The 15,439-nt window shown below is 35.3% G+C and overlaps 2 protein-coding genes and 2 pseudogenes across 2 annotated transcripts; 3 read left to right on the top strand and 1 right to left on the bottom strand.

Moving 5' to 3' along the window:
• On the top strand, positions 630 to 1,549 carry LOC104770586 (annotated as a pseudogene).
• On the top strand, positions 4,693 to 6,179 carry LOC104772447 (annotated as a pseudogene).
• LOC104770585 (alkaline/neutral invertase E, chloroplastic) lies at positions 7,628 to 10,914 on the top strand. Its single transcript, XM_010495037.2, has 7 exons — positions 7,628 to 7,749; positions 8,121 to 8,776; positions 9,015 to 9,180; positions 9,271 to 9,482; positions 9,572 to 10,065; positions 10,140 to 10,188; positions 10,421 to 10,914. Exons 2-7 carry the CDS (start codon positions 8,168 to 8,170, stop codon positions 10,745 to 10,747), a joined length of 1,857 nt encoding a protein of 618 aa, XP_010493339.1. The 5' UTR covers positions 7,628 to 7,749; positions 8,121 to 8,167; the 3' UTR covers positions 10,748 to 10,914.
• LOC104770584 (fatty acyl-CoA reductase 1) lies at positions 11,633 to 15,439 on the bottom strand. Its single transcript, XM_010495035.2, has 10 exons — positions 15,242 to 15,439; positions 14,164 to 14,267; positions 13,839 to 14,044; positions 13,633 to 13,733; positions 13,363 to 13,549; positions 13,113 to 13,274; positions 12,934 to 13,015; positions 12,466 to 12,735; positions 12,153 to 12,280; positions 11,633 to 11,949 (listed from the first exon to the last, which is right to left on the bottom strand). Exons 1-10 carry the CDS (start codon positions 15,315 to 15,317, stop codon positions 11,790 to 11,792), a joined length of 1,476 nt encoding a protein of 491 aa, XP_010493337.1. The 5' UTR covers positions 15,318 to 15,439; the 3' UTR covers positions 11,633 to 11,789.

The raw sequence follows: 15,439 nt of genomic DNA, 5'->3' as shown, positions 1-15,439 counted from the left end.
GAGTTTAAAAGCCACTTATACCCATTTTGTACCAAAACAGGCTAAAACTTGATAAAACATTGCTTAGAAGCTGTAAACAACTTTCTTAGTGTTTCTGGGGTTAAAATGTGTCTTAATCCAATGCAACTAACTAATTATAAGAGGGGGGTATTCAAATGAGATTTTGGAGAATTTGATTGATTTTAGGAGATTTTGGATTTTGAGAGTTTTTATGATAGTTTGGTGGATTTGTTAGTTTTTCAATTTTAAAAAAGGAAACATAGTTTGTGATTTGGTGAGATTTTAGTAGAATATATTGGGTGATTTTTAGAGATTTTAAAACCAAAATAGAAAAATTGGGTTCCAAACAAAACATTCTCGTCATGAAGAAAATAATTTTGCAAGGTCATCACTCATCGTCTCCATTCTCGTCATGACTATATAAACAGGAAATTCTTGAAGTTTGTTGATATCATCACTGCTAACATTCATATTTTGGATGATGCGATCGACATGTGCAGGGATTAATCACCGATACATCATGTCTTCTAATGCGACTAAAAGACAAGATGTATCATGGACTGTGCAGGGATGGATTACTTACTATTTGAATGCATCTACTCAAACGCTCTTTCTATTAAATCCTTCTGTATGTGTATTCCCTTGACTACGCCCGTACCCGTCTTCCCAATGATGCCAAGGCTGCAAAGAAAGGAGGTGGTGGTAGACAGTTTGATGGTCTTGTCGATGTTTACGTAAAGACACTCAAGTCTGATGGTATATATTGCTGGTCTTTACCGTGGATTTAACATCTCTTGTGTTTGTTAATCGATAATTGAGTTTGTAATGTATTAAGTTAATTATTAGTTAAGAGTCGGGATGTTTGGATGATGTCGTATTGTCTAAACGTCACAAGTAGAAGAGATGGAACTCTTATTGCGTCTGTTGTTTATCTATCTAAGCATCGAAACTATGATGTAAACACACAAGTTTTTATCAATAAAAAGGTATGTTTCTGTTACTCTGATTTTGTTCTTTACAAACCAAGAGTCTTAGCAAAACAGAACAACAAAGTAAACGCTTGTTCTGTTCTGCAAAAGAAGAAGAAGCCTTTGCTTCTAACAGTGTTGGTATCATTGTCTACCGTGGTCTGTACTTTGGACTCTATGACTTTGTGAAGCCTGCTCTTCTCACTGGAGACTTGCAGGTTCGTCTGGTTGTCTTTCTCTCTGATCTGGGTGTTCTCTTGCTTATAACAGGTTGGTTTTGACATGTTATTGTTCTCTTTTGGTTATTTCAGGACACTTTCTTTGATAGTTTCCCTCTTAGATGGGTCATCACTAATGGTGTGGGTCTTGCATCTTACCCCATTGACATTGTTCGCAAGAAAAATGATGTCTGGTGAGGCTGTCAAGTACAAGAGTTCCATGGACGCCTTCGCCAGAACCTCAAGAATGAAGGAGCCAAGTTATTCTTCAAGGGAGCTGTTGCAGGTGCTGGTGTGCTTTCCGGTTACAAAAAATTGCAGCTGATTGTCTTCGGTAAGAAGTACGGATCAGGTGGTGCCTAACTGCCTAAGTATCGCTTCTGCCTTCTTCCTCCTTAATCGATTATAATTGCGATTTAAGATCCGTAAGAAACTGAGACGTTTATGACATTACGAGAAATGATGTTGCAGAGAGAATCAAGTCCAGCTTTTATTTTGGTGAGAGGAATGCTGGACTAATCAAGGCCTAATCAAGTCCAGCTTGTGAATCGAAATATACAAAACTGTCATCAGATTTGCAAAGGAGTTGTCTCTGAAATTTTTGCAGAGGATTTACAAAGTATTGTCTATTGCAAATAAAACACTGAGCTCACTTGCAGGGATGTAACTGCAGAGGATTTGAAGAAAGGTATCAACACATTCACTAACAAAATACGTCATTTGCAGAGAGCTATTTCTGAACTTTTTGTAGAGAGAACCAAGCATTTGTGGTAACGTCATCAACATCCACTATAGAATATGTTTTTCTTTGGATATCAAATCACTTTTCTCATTGAAACCTATTTCAAGAGGAATGAACACATCTGACGAAATTTTCAAAAAAAGCAAATCTTTCAAAATAACACCTCCTCCTAAGGTGTGATTTTTGTTATTGGATTTCTCTTGTAAAAATGTATCCAAAGTGTTGAGAATCGCAGACCCCGATTCACCTCTGTAGTGAACCGCAGACCGCGACTCTGCCCCTACTCCTCTTCTACTTCACAGATCAGTTTGCATAACATAAACATAACACAGAGATTTAACGAGTTCCCCTCATGCAGAGGGTACATCTCGTGTGGGAACCTTCTCCCACAAACATCCACTATCAATCAACCAAGGTTTTACATAGTATTACATATACAAGCTTAGAGAACTAACAACTACAGAGAACCTGAAGAAGAAAACTCATAATAGATCTAGCTTTTCTTCTTCCTCTTTCTCTGTCTTTGGTTCAGCTCTTCTCTCCATGTATAACCCATAAACACCTCCATAACCCCAAAGAAGCAGCTCCACCTTCGTCTCTCATCAGAGTGTCCTGAAGACACCTTAAACCTAGACAAGGTTATGTCCAACTCTCAGCCCTTCGACCCCAGCCGAGCTTCTGCTCTTTTATCATGGTTCTGCGCACAGCTTCAAGCTCCATGTACGACGTCCTGCGCATGCTCTCTGCACTGCGCCCTGCGTCTCTGCGTCTGCCATGCACAGCGCCCTGCGCTGTGCCCTACAGCCGTCACCAATGTACCTCCAGCTTCTTTAGTGCGTGCTCTGCGGCTTTCTTCAGCATACATGTTTCTTCAACCCTAGTTTCCCTTTTATAGTGAAACCCTAGAGCTTATGTCGGTTTAGTCCTGCAGGCCACAAAACACGGATCCTGTATGTTATTTTGTGTGTTTTATGTAGTTAATAAATTAAGATATATTTAGTTACAACTTGTATGGTAAGATTCATCTTTGACTCAAAATATCAATTATATTTTTCATATATCCATATGATTATTTATATACTTACAAAAACAATATAGGATATACTGATACAATTCTATGGAATTATGTTACTTATATGGATAATGCTTCAAACTTGCTTAACTTGATTCTAAAGAAACAATTTCTTATTTCATATATTCTCTCATGTTCTAGTACTCGAGTTACATGCATCATGGTAGGTTATTGATTAAAATCTGGATTGACATAATTTAAAAAACATATGTATAACTATCAATGATAGTCTATCATTATTTATTTGCTTCATGAGTTTTCATATGAAAGAGAAAAAGAAAGCTAAAACTAAAAAGTCATTTCACTAAATATTCTTAGATCTGTCACTTTGCATAAATGAGAGTGTGTTTTGTCTTGAATTTATTGGTACGTCTAACGTCTCCATGTCAATGTTACTAACATACCATAATTGAATAGAGATAAGACCATATACATATGATAATTAGTATATGGTCTTAATGAAAATTTTATTTCCCTTCATTTAGTTTAGTTAAGAGTGCCTTTTGATTTTTCCTTCAATTAATTTGATTAATTTCTTTTTTTAAATGTAGAAAGACACATGGCATTTTTTGGTATGATGATGTGGCACTCATATACATAGAGTTGACCAACTTTCATATATATGATTTGACTCTTTGGTTCGGGTGGATCAAACTGCATCTGGATTTGGATATCCCCTTTTTAATAAAAGGGAAATACACAACATTGTTTTGGTAGACTTTATAATTTTAATAAATGGTTATAAATGATTACAAATAGGTTATACATAGGTTATAAATTAATCCGTATACTAATTGGATACAAGTTGATAGTTCATATATTAATGGTAACAAATAAAACCTTAATTGTAACCGAAAATCTTAAAAGGGATATTCCAAATCTGACCTAACACCCTTCCAAGCTTTTAATATAAATCAATGTCTTTAAAACCGGACCGAAAGATGAACCGGAAGTCTTTCGGGTCACTGGGTCAACAAGTCGGACCGATTGAATTACAGGTCAATTAGTTTATTAGTTTGATTACATTTTCTGAATATAACATCTATTTTTCTATAAATATAGGAACAAAACATACATAGTTAAGTACTAAACAACTAAAATTAAACTTTTAAATGATTAGATAAAATAATTAACTGATTATTTTATAAATAACAACATTTATTTATAATTTGGTTTAAGTTTAAAGTGTGACCAAAACAAAATATTTTAATTTGAGACCGACAACCCGGTCCGACCCGCCGGTTCAACCACCGGTTCATAGGTTTTTAGCGGGTTTTTTGCAGGTTTTATTTGTTAGGTTTTTAGAGGTTACCCGAACCGGAATACCTATCGGGTTGTGGTTGGAACGAACCGACCAGCCAGTCCGGTCCTGGTTAAAAAACATTGATATAAATCATTCAGATCTCCATTCACCAAAATACATCTCTCATATTCATACAGAAAAAATAATAACAATCGTTTCTCAGTTTACAATGCTAAACCGTCTTATAAATTATATTTTATTTTGAAAATATAATACAGATAAAAGGAATTTTAACTCATGCTCTAGCACGGTCCAAATCTAGTAGTAAAATATTAGAGAATTAATTACCCACTAATCGTCACCTACCTATTGACTTAGCTTGTTGTCACTGATATGCTTCTCCAGAGAAAAGTGTCGTTGTTTCCTTTCTCTTAATTAAATTTATTTAGATGGATCGTTGGAGCCAATAATTTGAAGAAAGTAGAACGATGGTAGACAAAGAAGAGAAAGCTTCCTTGCTCTTAAAAACCGTGATCCGACCAAGTCTTCTAAAGGGATCATCAGGTAGACCTTCTTGTTCCATCTACCGAGTTGCCCACTCTGTCACACAGACCAATGACACAACCTATGCACCCAAGATCCTCTCAAAGGCCCTTATCACCATTGCAATGATAAAAAACATCTCCAAATGATTGAGGAGCACAAGCAAGTATATTTGGAGTTCTTTGTTTCAAAGACTCGGAACATAGGCGTTGGTCTAAGTGACTTGGTCAATGTTGTCCGGGGATTGGAAGACGAGATCAGAGATTCTTATTCTGAAACTCTTCAATACAATAAACAAGAGCTCACTGATCTCATGGTTCTCGATGGTTGCTTCATTCTTATGTTGTTCCTTGTGGTTTCACATAAGATTGGATACAATACGGTCGAAGATCCCATTTAAGTTGAGATGGATACTGCCGACACTAAGAAGAGATCTTCTCCTTCTCGAAAACCAGGTTCCTCTCTTTCTTCTCACCAATCTTCTAGAGACATCAAAGTTAGCTCCATCCATTAGCTTAAACAAGCTAGCCTTCAATTTCTTCGACTATTCCATTAGAAAACCAAAAGGGTTTTGGGAACAACACCATAATCTTCGAGCGAAACATCTTCTTGATCTCTTTCGTAAGACTTTCATACCCGGCCGGTCTTCACCAACCCCTCCAACGCAATGTTGCATCAATATGTTTAGTGGTCCTCGGGGAAATAATTCAAGAACAAAGACGTCCAAAAAAAGTTGTCTCGTTAAGATATGTTGTTCAAAGGCTAGAACTAGAGCGGAGACATCATCGAGGAGTACTTCTCTTCCTCATCTTCGTCGTCGTCCTCCTCCTCCACCTCCTCCACCTCTTCCTCCTCGCCCTTTCCTTGGTCTGATTGTATCGGCCAAAAAGCTTCGAACCCGAGGGATAAAATTCCAGCTGAGGAAGAACGTTGACACACCGTTGGACATATGTTTCAAGAACGGTTTACTTGAAATACCACTATTAGTCTTTGATGATTTTATTAGCTCTCTTATATCAAACAGCGTTGCCTTTGAGCAGTTTAATATGACATGTACCACGGAGATGACTAGCTATGTTACTTTCATGAGCTGCCTTACTGACAGAGAAGAGGATACACTGTTCTTATGCGAGAAAGGGATTATAGAGAACTATTTTGGAACCAGTGAGGAAGTTACAATGTTCTTCAAGAACATAGGAAAAGTCATTGCATTGTCTCTTTCTAAGAGTTACTTGGCTAATGTTTTCGACGGGGTGAACAAGTTCAAAATACACAGGACTCCATGGAGAACTCTATCATCTTCTGCAGGACTGCAGCTATAATTCTTCTTCTTCTCACCATAGCCCAAACCTTCTTCGCAGCCTTTGCTTATTTTCGTCCTCCGAAAAATTGATCTGGTGGCACAGTGGTAGTTCTTTTGGCTTCATCAAAACCTAATCCTACCGTCGCTCTAATTGATGTTGCACTTTCACCCATGGCTCTATACCTCCAACTGGACCGTGCATATGTTAGCATTCATCATCCTATCTATCTTATTCTTGTTGTTGTTTTCCATTAATCGTTTTATGTTTGACTCTTCAATTTTCTTTTTGAATAAACTCTTCAATTTTTCAATTTTATTTCGCTGTGTTGTTTTTTTTTTTTTGTAATCTACATCCTACTATATCAATTGAGAAATACAAATATGAAACTAACCTTAAAATGTGTAAAAAATTACATTCAATTGCCATTAAAAAAAATTAGTTAAGATTAATTAACTAATTAATCATTAATTAAAAACAAAAATTGGGGAACCTAAATAAAAAAAAATTGTAGAAAAAAAAACTATCAGAATCAAAACTAATTCGTCCTTAAAAAAATTTACAGGTAAAATTTTAAAAATCTAATCGAATAAAATCTATATAACCACAAATTTTATCAAAAAACTTTTCCAGTATAGGTTAAATTTTTTTATCAAAAATCTAATCAAATAAAATATATAACAGCTTGCTTAGATTTTAAAAATTAATAAACAATAAAATAAAATATATAGATTTAGTATCTTATCTATTTTAAAAAGTTCTATTTTTCTTTTAGCCACCGTTCTTTAGAAAATAAAACTAAGTTGAGATTTAAATATACTCAATGCTTGAAGATGCTTATTACAGACGAAAAAGAGAAGTCACAGAAAGAAAAACAAGGAATGTTGTTTTCAAAGAGGTTTTTCAGAACCTTCACTAGCTATATTTAGTTGCTCTTTTTTACATGTTAGTTATATCTTTTACTTATTTCACAATTATACCAAAAATTGCGTTTAATTCACAAAAGTTTAATCAATTTTATTCATTATGCAAATGTTTTATTGGCAGGTGTTCAATAAACATTTATAAAATACAAAAAAATTAATATAAGCAAACCAAATTTTTAATCACAACCCATTATAAATAACATAATAACAAAATAAATTATTACAAATTTTCATCAAAAGAAAAGTTCAGCCCGCAGTTTTCCGCGGGTTAGTACCTAGTTTTAGACATAGTTTATCGGTATATTGGATCAATACCTACGATTCATTGAATAAAAATCAATAAATATTAATTAATATATCTATATAGTATATGAACAATTGTGCTACACTAACCGAGTTTGTTCCAACCGTTTTGAAGAATCACATACGTCATATAATCGTCCAACGGTTGGATAGGTCATAGAACGATCTCCACTAACCAAGCAAGATTATATACGAAGCAAGAATAAAAAAAAATTAAAAAGTGTATAGAGTACGGACACGTCGTCGTTTCACAAGCGTAAACTCGTGGATGATGGAAAGACAATTAAAAAAGCTCGTGTTTCTAAAGCAAGGGTTTTTGGACCAGTCGTCACTTCACCGGATTTTTTTATTCTCTCTTCCTCCTTTGTGGATATTTTTTTTGATAATATCTCTCTCCCACGGAAGCTGAATCTGGATCATCATCATCATCTAAGTAAGTCCCTTATCATTTGTTTAATCTCTTCGTATGGGAATGCTTTAATCCCATTTTACACTAATCCATTTCCTTGACTACATATGGCTTTTGTTTGTTCTTTTTTTTTTTTTTGCAATCTCCGGTTCTGATGATGGAACACTGAAATTGGATTTTGTTCTGTATTGTTTTCTCTAAAGATTTAAGCGAAATCTGAAAAATTTTTAGATTTTTGTATGATTCAATGATTTAGGTTTGATGATTTCATAAAGTTTGATTTTTTTTAGATTCAAGCTTTAACTGGGTCGAATTGTTTCGACATTTGTATATATAAAGTTCGATTCTTTTCTTCTGGAGTCTCTCATGTCTTTCTTCTTATCCAATTGTTACAGGTATCATTGATTAAAGTTTGGTCATTTCTTCTAAGCCATTCCTCAAAATGGCTGCTACAGAGACACTTCTACGTGTTCCATTGGGATCATTATCTAAATCTTGTTATCTGGCTTCTTTCTTTGTCAACTCCACTCCAAACCTCTCCTTTAAACCCGTTAGCAGAACTAAAAGGGGCTTAAGGTGTTCAAACTCGCATGAGTTTACATCAAACTCCGGTGTCAGAGGAGGTTTATTTCATAGTTCAGACTGTGCTTTGAAAGGTAAAAAGCTGGTTTGCAAATGCCAAAAACATGATGTTGAGGAGAGTATCAGATCCACGTTACTTCCTCCTTCTGACGGTTTGGGTAGTGATTTGAAAAGCGACTTGGATGAGAAGCCTCTACCTGTTAATGGAAGTCTTTCTTCTAATGGTAATGTACAGTCAGCTGGAACAAAATCTGTTGAGGATGAAGCATGGGATCTTTTGAGGCAGTCTGTTGTTTTCTATTGTGGCAGTCCTATTGGAACTATTGCTGCTAATGACCCCAACTCTACTAGTGTTCTGAACTATGATCAGGTCTTTATTCGTGATTTCATACCTTCGGGAATTGCCTTTCTTCTTAAAGGAGAGTATGATATTGTTCGCAATTTCATCCTTTACACCCTACAGTTACAGGTGATAGCATCTTTCTTTGTTTTTCTTGGTTTAGTTGAATGCTCTTGTAAAAAAGCAATTGATACTCAATATGATTAGTATGTATCGAAGCATGATATTGTCAAATGGTTTTGTGGTTAAGGAGAAACGGTTGTAACTTCTGTAGCTGTTAGTAACATTTTCCTGTGGCTGCGTAGATTGTTTATGGTGAAGTTATTTGTGTTTTGTTAGAGCTGACGTTAAACTTGTTCCTGACCAGAGTTGGGAGAAAACCATGGATTGCCATAGCCCAGGTCAAGGTTTGATGCCTGCTAGTTTCAAGGTGAAAACTGTTCCTCTTGATGGTGATGATTCAATGACTGAAGAAGTGTTAGATCCTGATTTTGGGGAGGCAGCTATTGGACGTGTTGCCCCAGTTGATTCTGGTAAGAGAAGCTTCAGATCCCTATTTGACAAGGGTTTTTGTTTTTGTTCTCTTTAGAAATAACTTAACTCACTTTATCATTTTGTCTCAGGCTTGTGGTGGATTATATTGTTGAGAGCATATGGAAAATGCACGGGTGATCTTTCCGTGCAGGAAAGAGTTGATGTGCAGACTGGAATCAAGATGATCTTAAAGCTGTGTCTTGCTGATGGTTTCGATATGTTCCCTACTTTATTAGTCACTGATGGTTCCTGCATGATAGATCGTCGAATGGGAATCCATGGTCATCCCCTGGAGATTCAGGTAAGCAGCTCCTTCAATCTGAATTTGCATCAGAAGCTGCCTATGCAGTTTCAAAACCGTTTTATTTATTTATTCTTCTACTTTGCCAGGCACTCTTTTATTCAGCTTTGGTCTGTGCACGTGAGATGCTTACGCCAGAGGATGGATCAGCTGATCTAATCCGAGCTCTCAACAATCGTCTTGTTGCATTAAACTTCCACATCAGGGAATACTACTGGTTGGACCTGAAGAAAATCAATGAAATATACCGTTACCAGACAGAAGAATACTCTTACGACGCTGTTAATAAATTCAACATATATCCAGATCAGATCCCTTCATGGTTAGTGGACTTCATGCCCAACAGAGGAGGATATCTGCTAGGAAACCTTCAACCGGCTCACATGGATTTCAGATTCTTTTCTCTTGGGAACCTTTGGTCTATAGTTGGTAGTTTGGCTTCAAATGAGCAGTCACATGCAATTCTTGATTTCATCGAAGCCAAATGGGCAGAACTTGTAGCTGACATGCCGTTCAAGATTTGTTACCCTGCCATGGAAGGTGAAGAATGGCGAATTATAACCGGAAGTGATCCAAAGAACACGTAATATCTCCCTCCCATATGATCTTCAATAGATGTTTTAAATTATCTTCTTAAGCAGCTTGATTTTGTTGCAGTCCTTGGTCTTATCACAATGGAGGTGCATGGCCAACTTTGTTATGGCAGGTCAGTTCAGATTTCTCTCTTTCCCTTTTCGCAGACCTCATTAACTGTGTATTCAGGTTTTTTTGGTTCTCTAGTTTCATTTTGGTTTTGAGATTTGTATACTGAACCAGACCTGATTTTGTTACATATTGGATTGCACACTAAGATAATCAGTTTGGTTTATCAATGAGAATCCCAAAGCCAAATTTGTGTTTATATTTTAAAACCGGATCCCATCTTGCTTTTGTTTCAGCTGACAGTAGCAAGCATCAAAATGGGTAGACCAGAGATTGCAGAAAAGGCGGTTGAGTTAGCTGAGAGACGGATTGCTCTAGACAAATGGCCCGAGTACTACGACACCAAAAGAGCAAGATTCATTGGTAAACAGGCACGGCTTTACCAGACTTGGTCCATTGCGGGTTACCTCGTGGCCAAGCTCCTCTTGGCAAATCCAGCTGCGGCAAAGTTCCTCACTAGTGATGAGGATTCGGATTTGACAAATGCATTCTCATGCATGATCAGCGCTAACCCGAGAAGGACAAGAGGACCCAAAAAGACTCAACAACCATTTATTGTATGAGAAGCTCAGACTTTATTTTTTTCAAAGTGAGCCATGGAGGCATGGACCTTCAAACAGAATGATAGAAAAACGTGGAATTGTTGTGTAAATAGTCTCTCTTATTAGAAACTTACATAAAAGGATAATGGTATTTTATTCCCTATATATTAAAAGCTTTCTTGGCTCAAGTGGTGAGTACTACATTAACTTTTGTTGGAGTGGTCCAACATGTTGAACTTAACCAACCAGAAACAACAGTGCCTAGTACCTAGACACATCCAAATTTGCTGTAGAACCACTTGTGTTAGGTCCCTATCGAACTAAATTCAACCGACAAGGCTATTATCTAGCCTCATTGACATTTAACTGGATCTATCGGTAATTTATGCTAGATTATTCGTAGTAGATGATTAGCCAAATCATGTGGCTCATTTGTTGAAAATTTAAATAAAATATGAGGGAGATATATATATCCAAGTAGTTGAAAACAGTAAAATCATTTTAACAAATTTACCCGTTATTATGTTTCTGACATATAACAAGCAAGATGTCTTTGTGACTTTGTAGCAAGTGGAGAAAGGAAAATTTTCGGTAGCACAATCAATTGAGTATGACAATCTTTTGTTTCTGTCGGCAGCGTGTACTATTTGTCATCGTCTATATAAGAAGAGTAGTCAAGGGTTTGATTCCTTTTGTTCACAAGTATTTGTATCTTGACATTCTCACCAAGAACTTATAATTTGACTTTTAATCTGATATTTGGTGTTGTAGTTTGAGAAGAAAAACTTTTTGGTGCTAAAACTATACTAAAATAATGTAGTTTCAACATGCTTTATAGTCATAGATGCCCTTACATTAATCCAACACAAACTACATATTTTCTGATGTAGTTAATATTCGAATGAATTACAGAAAGTAGAACTCGATTATAGTGGCATAATTGTATTCTTTAAAATATGTGGATATATATAATGATATTACACACGAGATTCACACTCATTACAATAATTTCCAATACGAGATTACTCGTATCCAAACATATTAAATATATTACTACTTCAATTTACTGTTTAAGCACATAAGTGATGAGGCCAGGAATGTGAGTGTTTGTGATATACTCGTCCCAATCAATGGACTTGGGATTGAACTCAAACGATCCATCGAACTCTTTGATATTCTCCATCCTTTTCATTCGTAGTCTTTCGGTATTTAAATCATCAAATCTGCACAAACAAGAAGAATATATAAATATTATGTCATGACTTACTTAATTAAGTTGTGATGACTGACTTAAATATGTATGATAAGAACTCATGTCTAGTAACATTTAATGCTTTGTTCTCTCTATCCCTAGAGATAAAAGATGTTACTGTCTTAATTAATGTTTAAAGTTTGGTGGAAGTTTATGAGTGGTACAGGTACATACATGCCCTTGAAGAGTAAGTAAGGCTGGTAAAGCTCAACTAGTCGCATAGCTAGCTTAATTTTTCGGCTGAGGTCATTGTAGTTGTCTCCGTGGCTCCATGGGTAAAATATATTGATCAATCGAAGTATCTGAAATGAAAAATTAAACAAATGAGAAACAAAAAAGGTTACTAGCAGACATCTTTCCCCAACATTTTGGGTTCTTTTTGCAAGTTTAAAAGTTGGAGAATGAAATGAAAATATAAGATAAGGTAGGGACCTTTTTCGAAAACTCCAAAAAAACAAATCATAGAGTTGATTTGATGTTAAGGTACCTGTAGAGGAAGCTTGTAACGAATGGTCATGTAGAGGCTGAATTGACCCATAGTAGACAAAATCGTTCCTTTGGTCACTATGATTGGTGAGCCGTTCCGACCAATCAGAGGACTTTTACTGAAGTAACGAGCCGTGAGATCGTGAAGTTGTCCAAACGTGACTGGATTCTTACAAGAAGAACCAACATGGTATATTGCCTGAACCCCGGTATCTCCCGAATGAGCTGTCGCGGCTGCAACCATCGCATTTACCACCATGTCTGCTGGTATCTGCGAATGATATTATAATTTTTTACCCATCAACAAACAGCTTGTTAAGGAATCACATATGTAATTAATTTAAACAAAATAACGTGTTATTTAACATGCTATAAAAAAAATTTCTAACATGCTACTATTAATTTCTATAATATGCTATAAATAGAATTAGGTGTTGACTTGTGATACAAAGATGTTGATTGGACTTACAAGGTCAAAGACTGAGTTTGAATCCGCAAGAAAACATTTAAGCCTTCCTTTACCATATGCAACGATCACACTATCTAATGTTCTGCATATACAATGAAGAAAAAAGTAAATTAAAGATAAAGTTGGGGAACGAGATAAAAATTAGATATAACGAGGATATAACATAAACCAATACTCACTTCAACCCTTCGATCCAACCGGGGAATGGTTCGGCAATAGTACTAGTGATCATTGTTGGACGTATGATGACAAGCGGCAAAGTTTCTTTATAGTATCCCATTAGCATCTCTCCCATTGCTTTCGTGAATACATATGTATTTGGCCATCCATGAAGCCTTGCCCTATATTAAGACCATTTTCATTCAAGTATTAACGGATGATGGAAGTAAAGTCTAAGAACATATACGATGTGACAAGGCTGCTAATTACCTTGCCATTCCAAAATCTTTCATTGTTTGCGAGATCTCTTCTTCAGAACAATCTTGAAGCTCTTTCAGTTTCTGTTTCATTAGGTCGTGTTCTATATTGATGTCTAGTTTGCCATTTCCGCTGAGAGTCTCCCCCATCTTGAATGGTTTCTCCGGTAATAATCCCGGTTTTTCTCCGCTAACGTATGCTAAAAGAATAATACATTTATAGGTAAGCCTCGATCGGTAAGTATAATATGGTCGCTTTTGTAAGATTAACATTAGAACTCACCGGTCGAGACATGGAGAAGCAATTGCCCTTTAACACACTTTTTGGCGAAGTTGAGAACATTAAGAGCTCCAAATGTGTTGATGCCAAGACCAATATCATATCTTTTGGTTTTATCAAAAACAGTAAATAAAAAATGGTTAAATTTCAATATTTCATTATACAAAGGAAAATATAAAAGATATAATTAAATTATTTTCGTCTAGTACCTTTCGTCGAAATTTGTAGTGGCTGCGATGTTGATAATGGTATCAATCTCACTCCACATACGTTGTATAAGATCGGAGTCTTTCACCCCCAAATTATCGATCGATATATCACCTGGAACCGGCACGATTTTGTCCCGCACCAAGGCATTCAATTTTTCTTCACCTAAATCGTTCCTCAACACCCTAAAGAGGTCTATCTCCAAGACCTGTTGTATCATTGTAAATAGGGAAAGAAAATATATTGTTGATTAATGGATCGATCGCCTCTATGTAATAGATTTATGTAAAGATTGTTTTAGTTAAAGGAATTAAATTTATACCATACCTCACTACGTAGGCGTTGCATGGCTGATTTAGTATCGCCAGCTCTCAAGAGAAGGTACATCTTCTTCACATTTGGTTGCAACCTCAATATTTTCTCTATGAGAACTATATAAGAAAAACAAAAGAGAACAATTTTATAGTTAACAAATTTTGCAAAAAAAAAAGACGTTAAAAGTAAGATCTGAATGTGATGAAGTTATGCTTTTCCAAGAGTATTTGAACCCGGCCGTCTAGTTAACATAGATTAACTAAGGTAAATAAAATGTAACCTAAAAGTCAAAAGTAGAGGATATTTGAATAAATTGTAGGACAAATTGGTTCATAATTGTGGGGAAATGTTTAGGTGGAAAATTTAATGCATTTGCAACTATTGCAAAACCAAAAAAAAAAATTAATGTGATTGACAAAAAAAAAAAATGCAACTATTGCAAAACAAAAAGATGAATTTGAAAAGTAAGTGTATATTAAATGTTTCTTTTTATGTGTGAAATCATAATCATTATTATTACATAGTGATACTTGATTTAGAAAAGAAAAAAAAATACATATAAAGTCTAAGTATTAATTTTATATATTTTGGAAAGGCACAATCTATATGAAGCATATTTCAACATCGCAACAAATATATACTATCATGTGACAAGTATATATGTTTCTCTGATAAAATCTAGATACAACTCATTGAATATGTTGAAGATATATGTTTCATGTATGGGCCATAAAAATCTATTGTTTGTGGCAATAAATGAATTAAATAGTAAATATTCATAATTCATCAGTAAATTTTCCAAAACTCATCACTAGCTTCTAACCTCATGTGCTTATCAATTTATAAGGAAAACATAATTAACGACCAATCAAATATCTTTGGGCTATTAAGATCAACAAAATATTTATCTTGATGCCAATCAGAACCGATTCAACACGGATGAAGAAAAATATCGTAAGAATCTATAACAATTACGTAGATATATAATATATATATATATGAATCATATGTACGGTAGAATACTGAATCTTTTGTTTCATTAGTGTCTAATGACACGATCTTATAACAAAAAGCAGTACAAAGTATGTACCTTTGGCAAGAAAACCAGGAGCTCCAGTGATGAGAATGGTCTTGTTTCCAAGAAACTGAACACAATTGGATTCCATTGAAATCAGATACACTCACCCAACTTTAGAGAAACACAAATTAAAACTTGTTTGTATTCGGTCACGTAAAGGCTTTGGAGTCAAGGTTTGTTTTTGGTTTGCTACTTTGGAGTTGAGGTTAC

Source organism: Camelina sativa, chromosome 20 (genome assembly GCF_000633955.1).
Source record: "Camelina sativa cultivar DH55 chromosome 20, Cs, whole genome shotgun sequence".
Lineage (NCBI taxonomy): Eukaryota > Viridiplantae > Streptophyta > Magnoliopsida > Brassicales > Brassicaceae > Camelina > Camelina sativa.
Note: the sequence above shows the minus strand (reverse complement) of the source record. Positions and strands in the feature narration are given on the sequence as shown.

Bases quoted from the DNA above. Each gene is read 5' to 3' on its own strand.
- LOC104770585 (XM_010495037.2), top strand. From the start codon at position 8,168: ATGGCTGCTACAGAGACACTTCTACGTGTTCCATTGGGATCATTATCT. The intron at 9,483-9,571 runs GTAAGCAGCTCC...CTACTTTGCCAG, and splicing joins GTCATCCCCTGGAGATTCAG to GCACTCTTTTATTCAGCTTT. The intron at 10,066-10,139 runs GTAATATCTCCC...ATTTTGTTGCAG, and splicing joins GGAAGTGATCCAAAGAACAC to TCCTTGGTCTTATCACAATG.
- LOC104770584 (XM_010495035.2), bottom strand. From the start codon at position 15,317: ATGGAATCCAATTGTGTTCAGTTTCTTGGAAACAAGACCATTCTCATC. The intron at 14,268-15,241 runs GTACATACTTTG...TTTCTTATATAG, and splicing joins TCCTGGTTTTCTTGCCAAAG to TTCTCATAGAGAAAATATTG. The intron at 13,734-13,838 runs GTACTAGACGAA...TAAAACCAAAAG, and splicing joins ACTACAAATTTCGACGAAAG to ATATGATATTGGTCTTGGCA.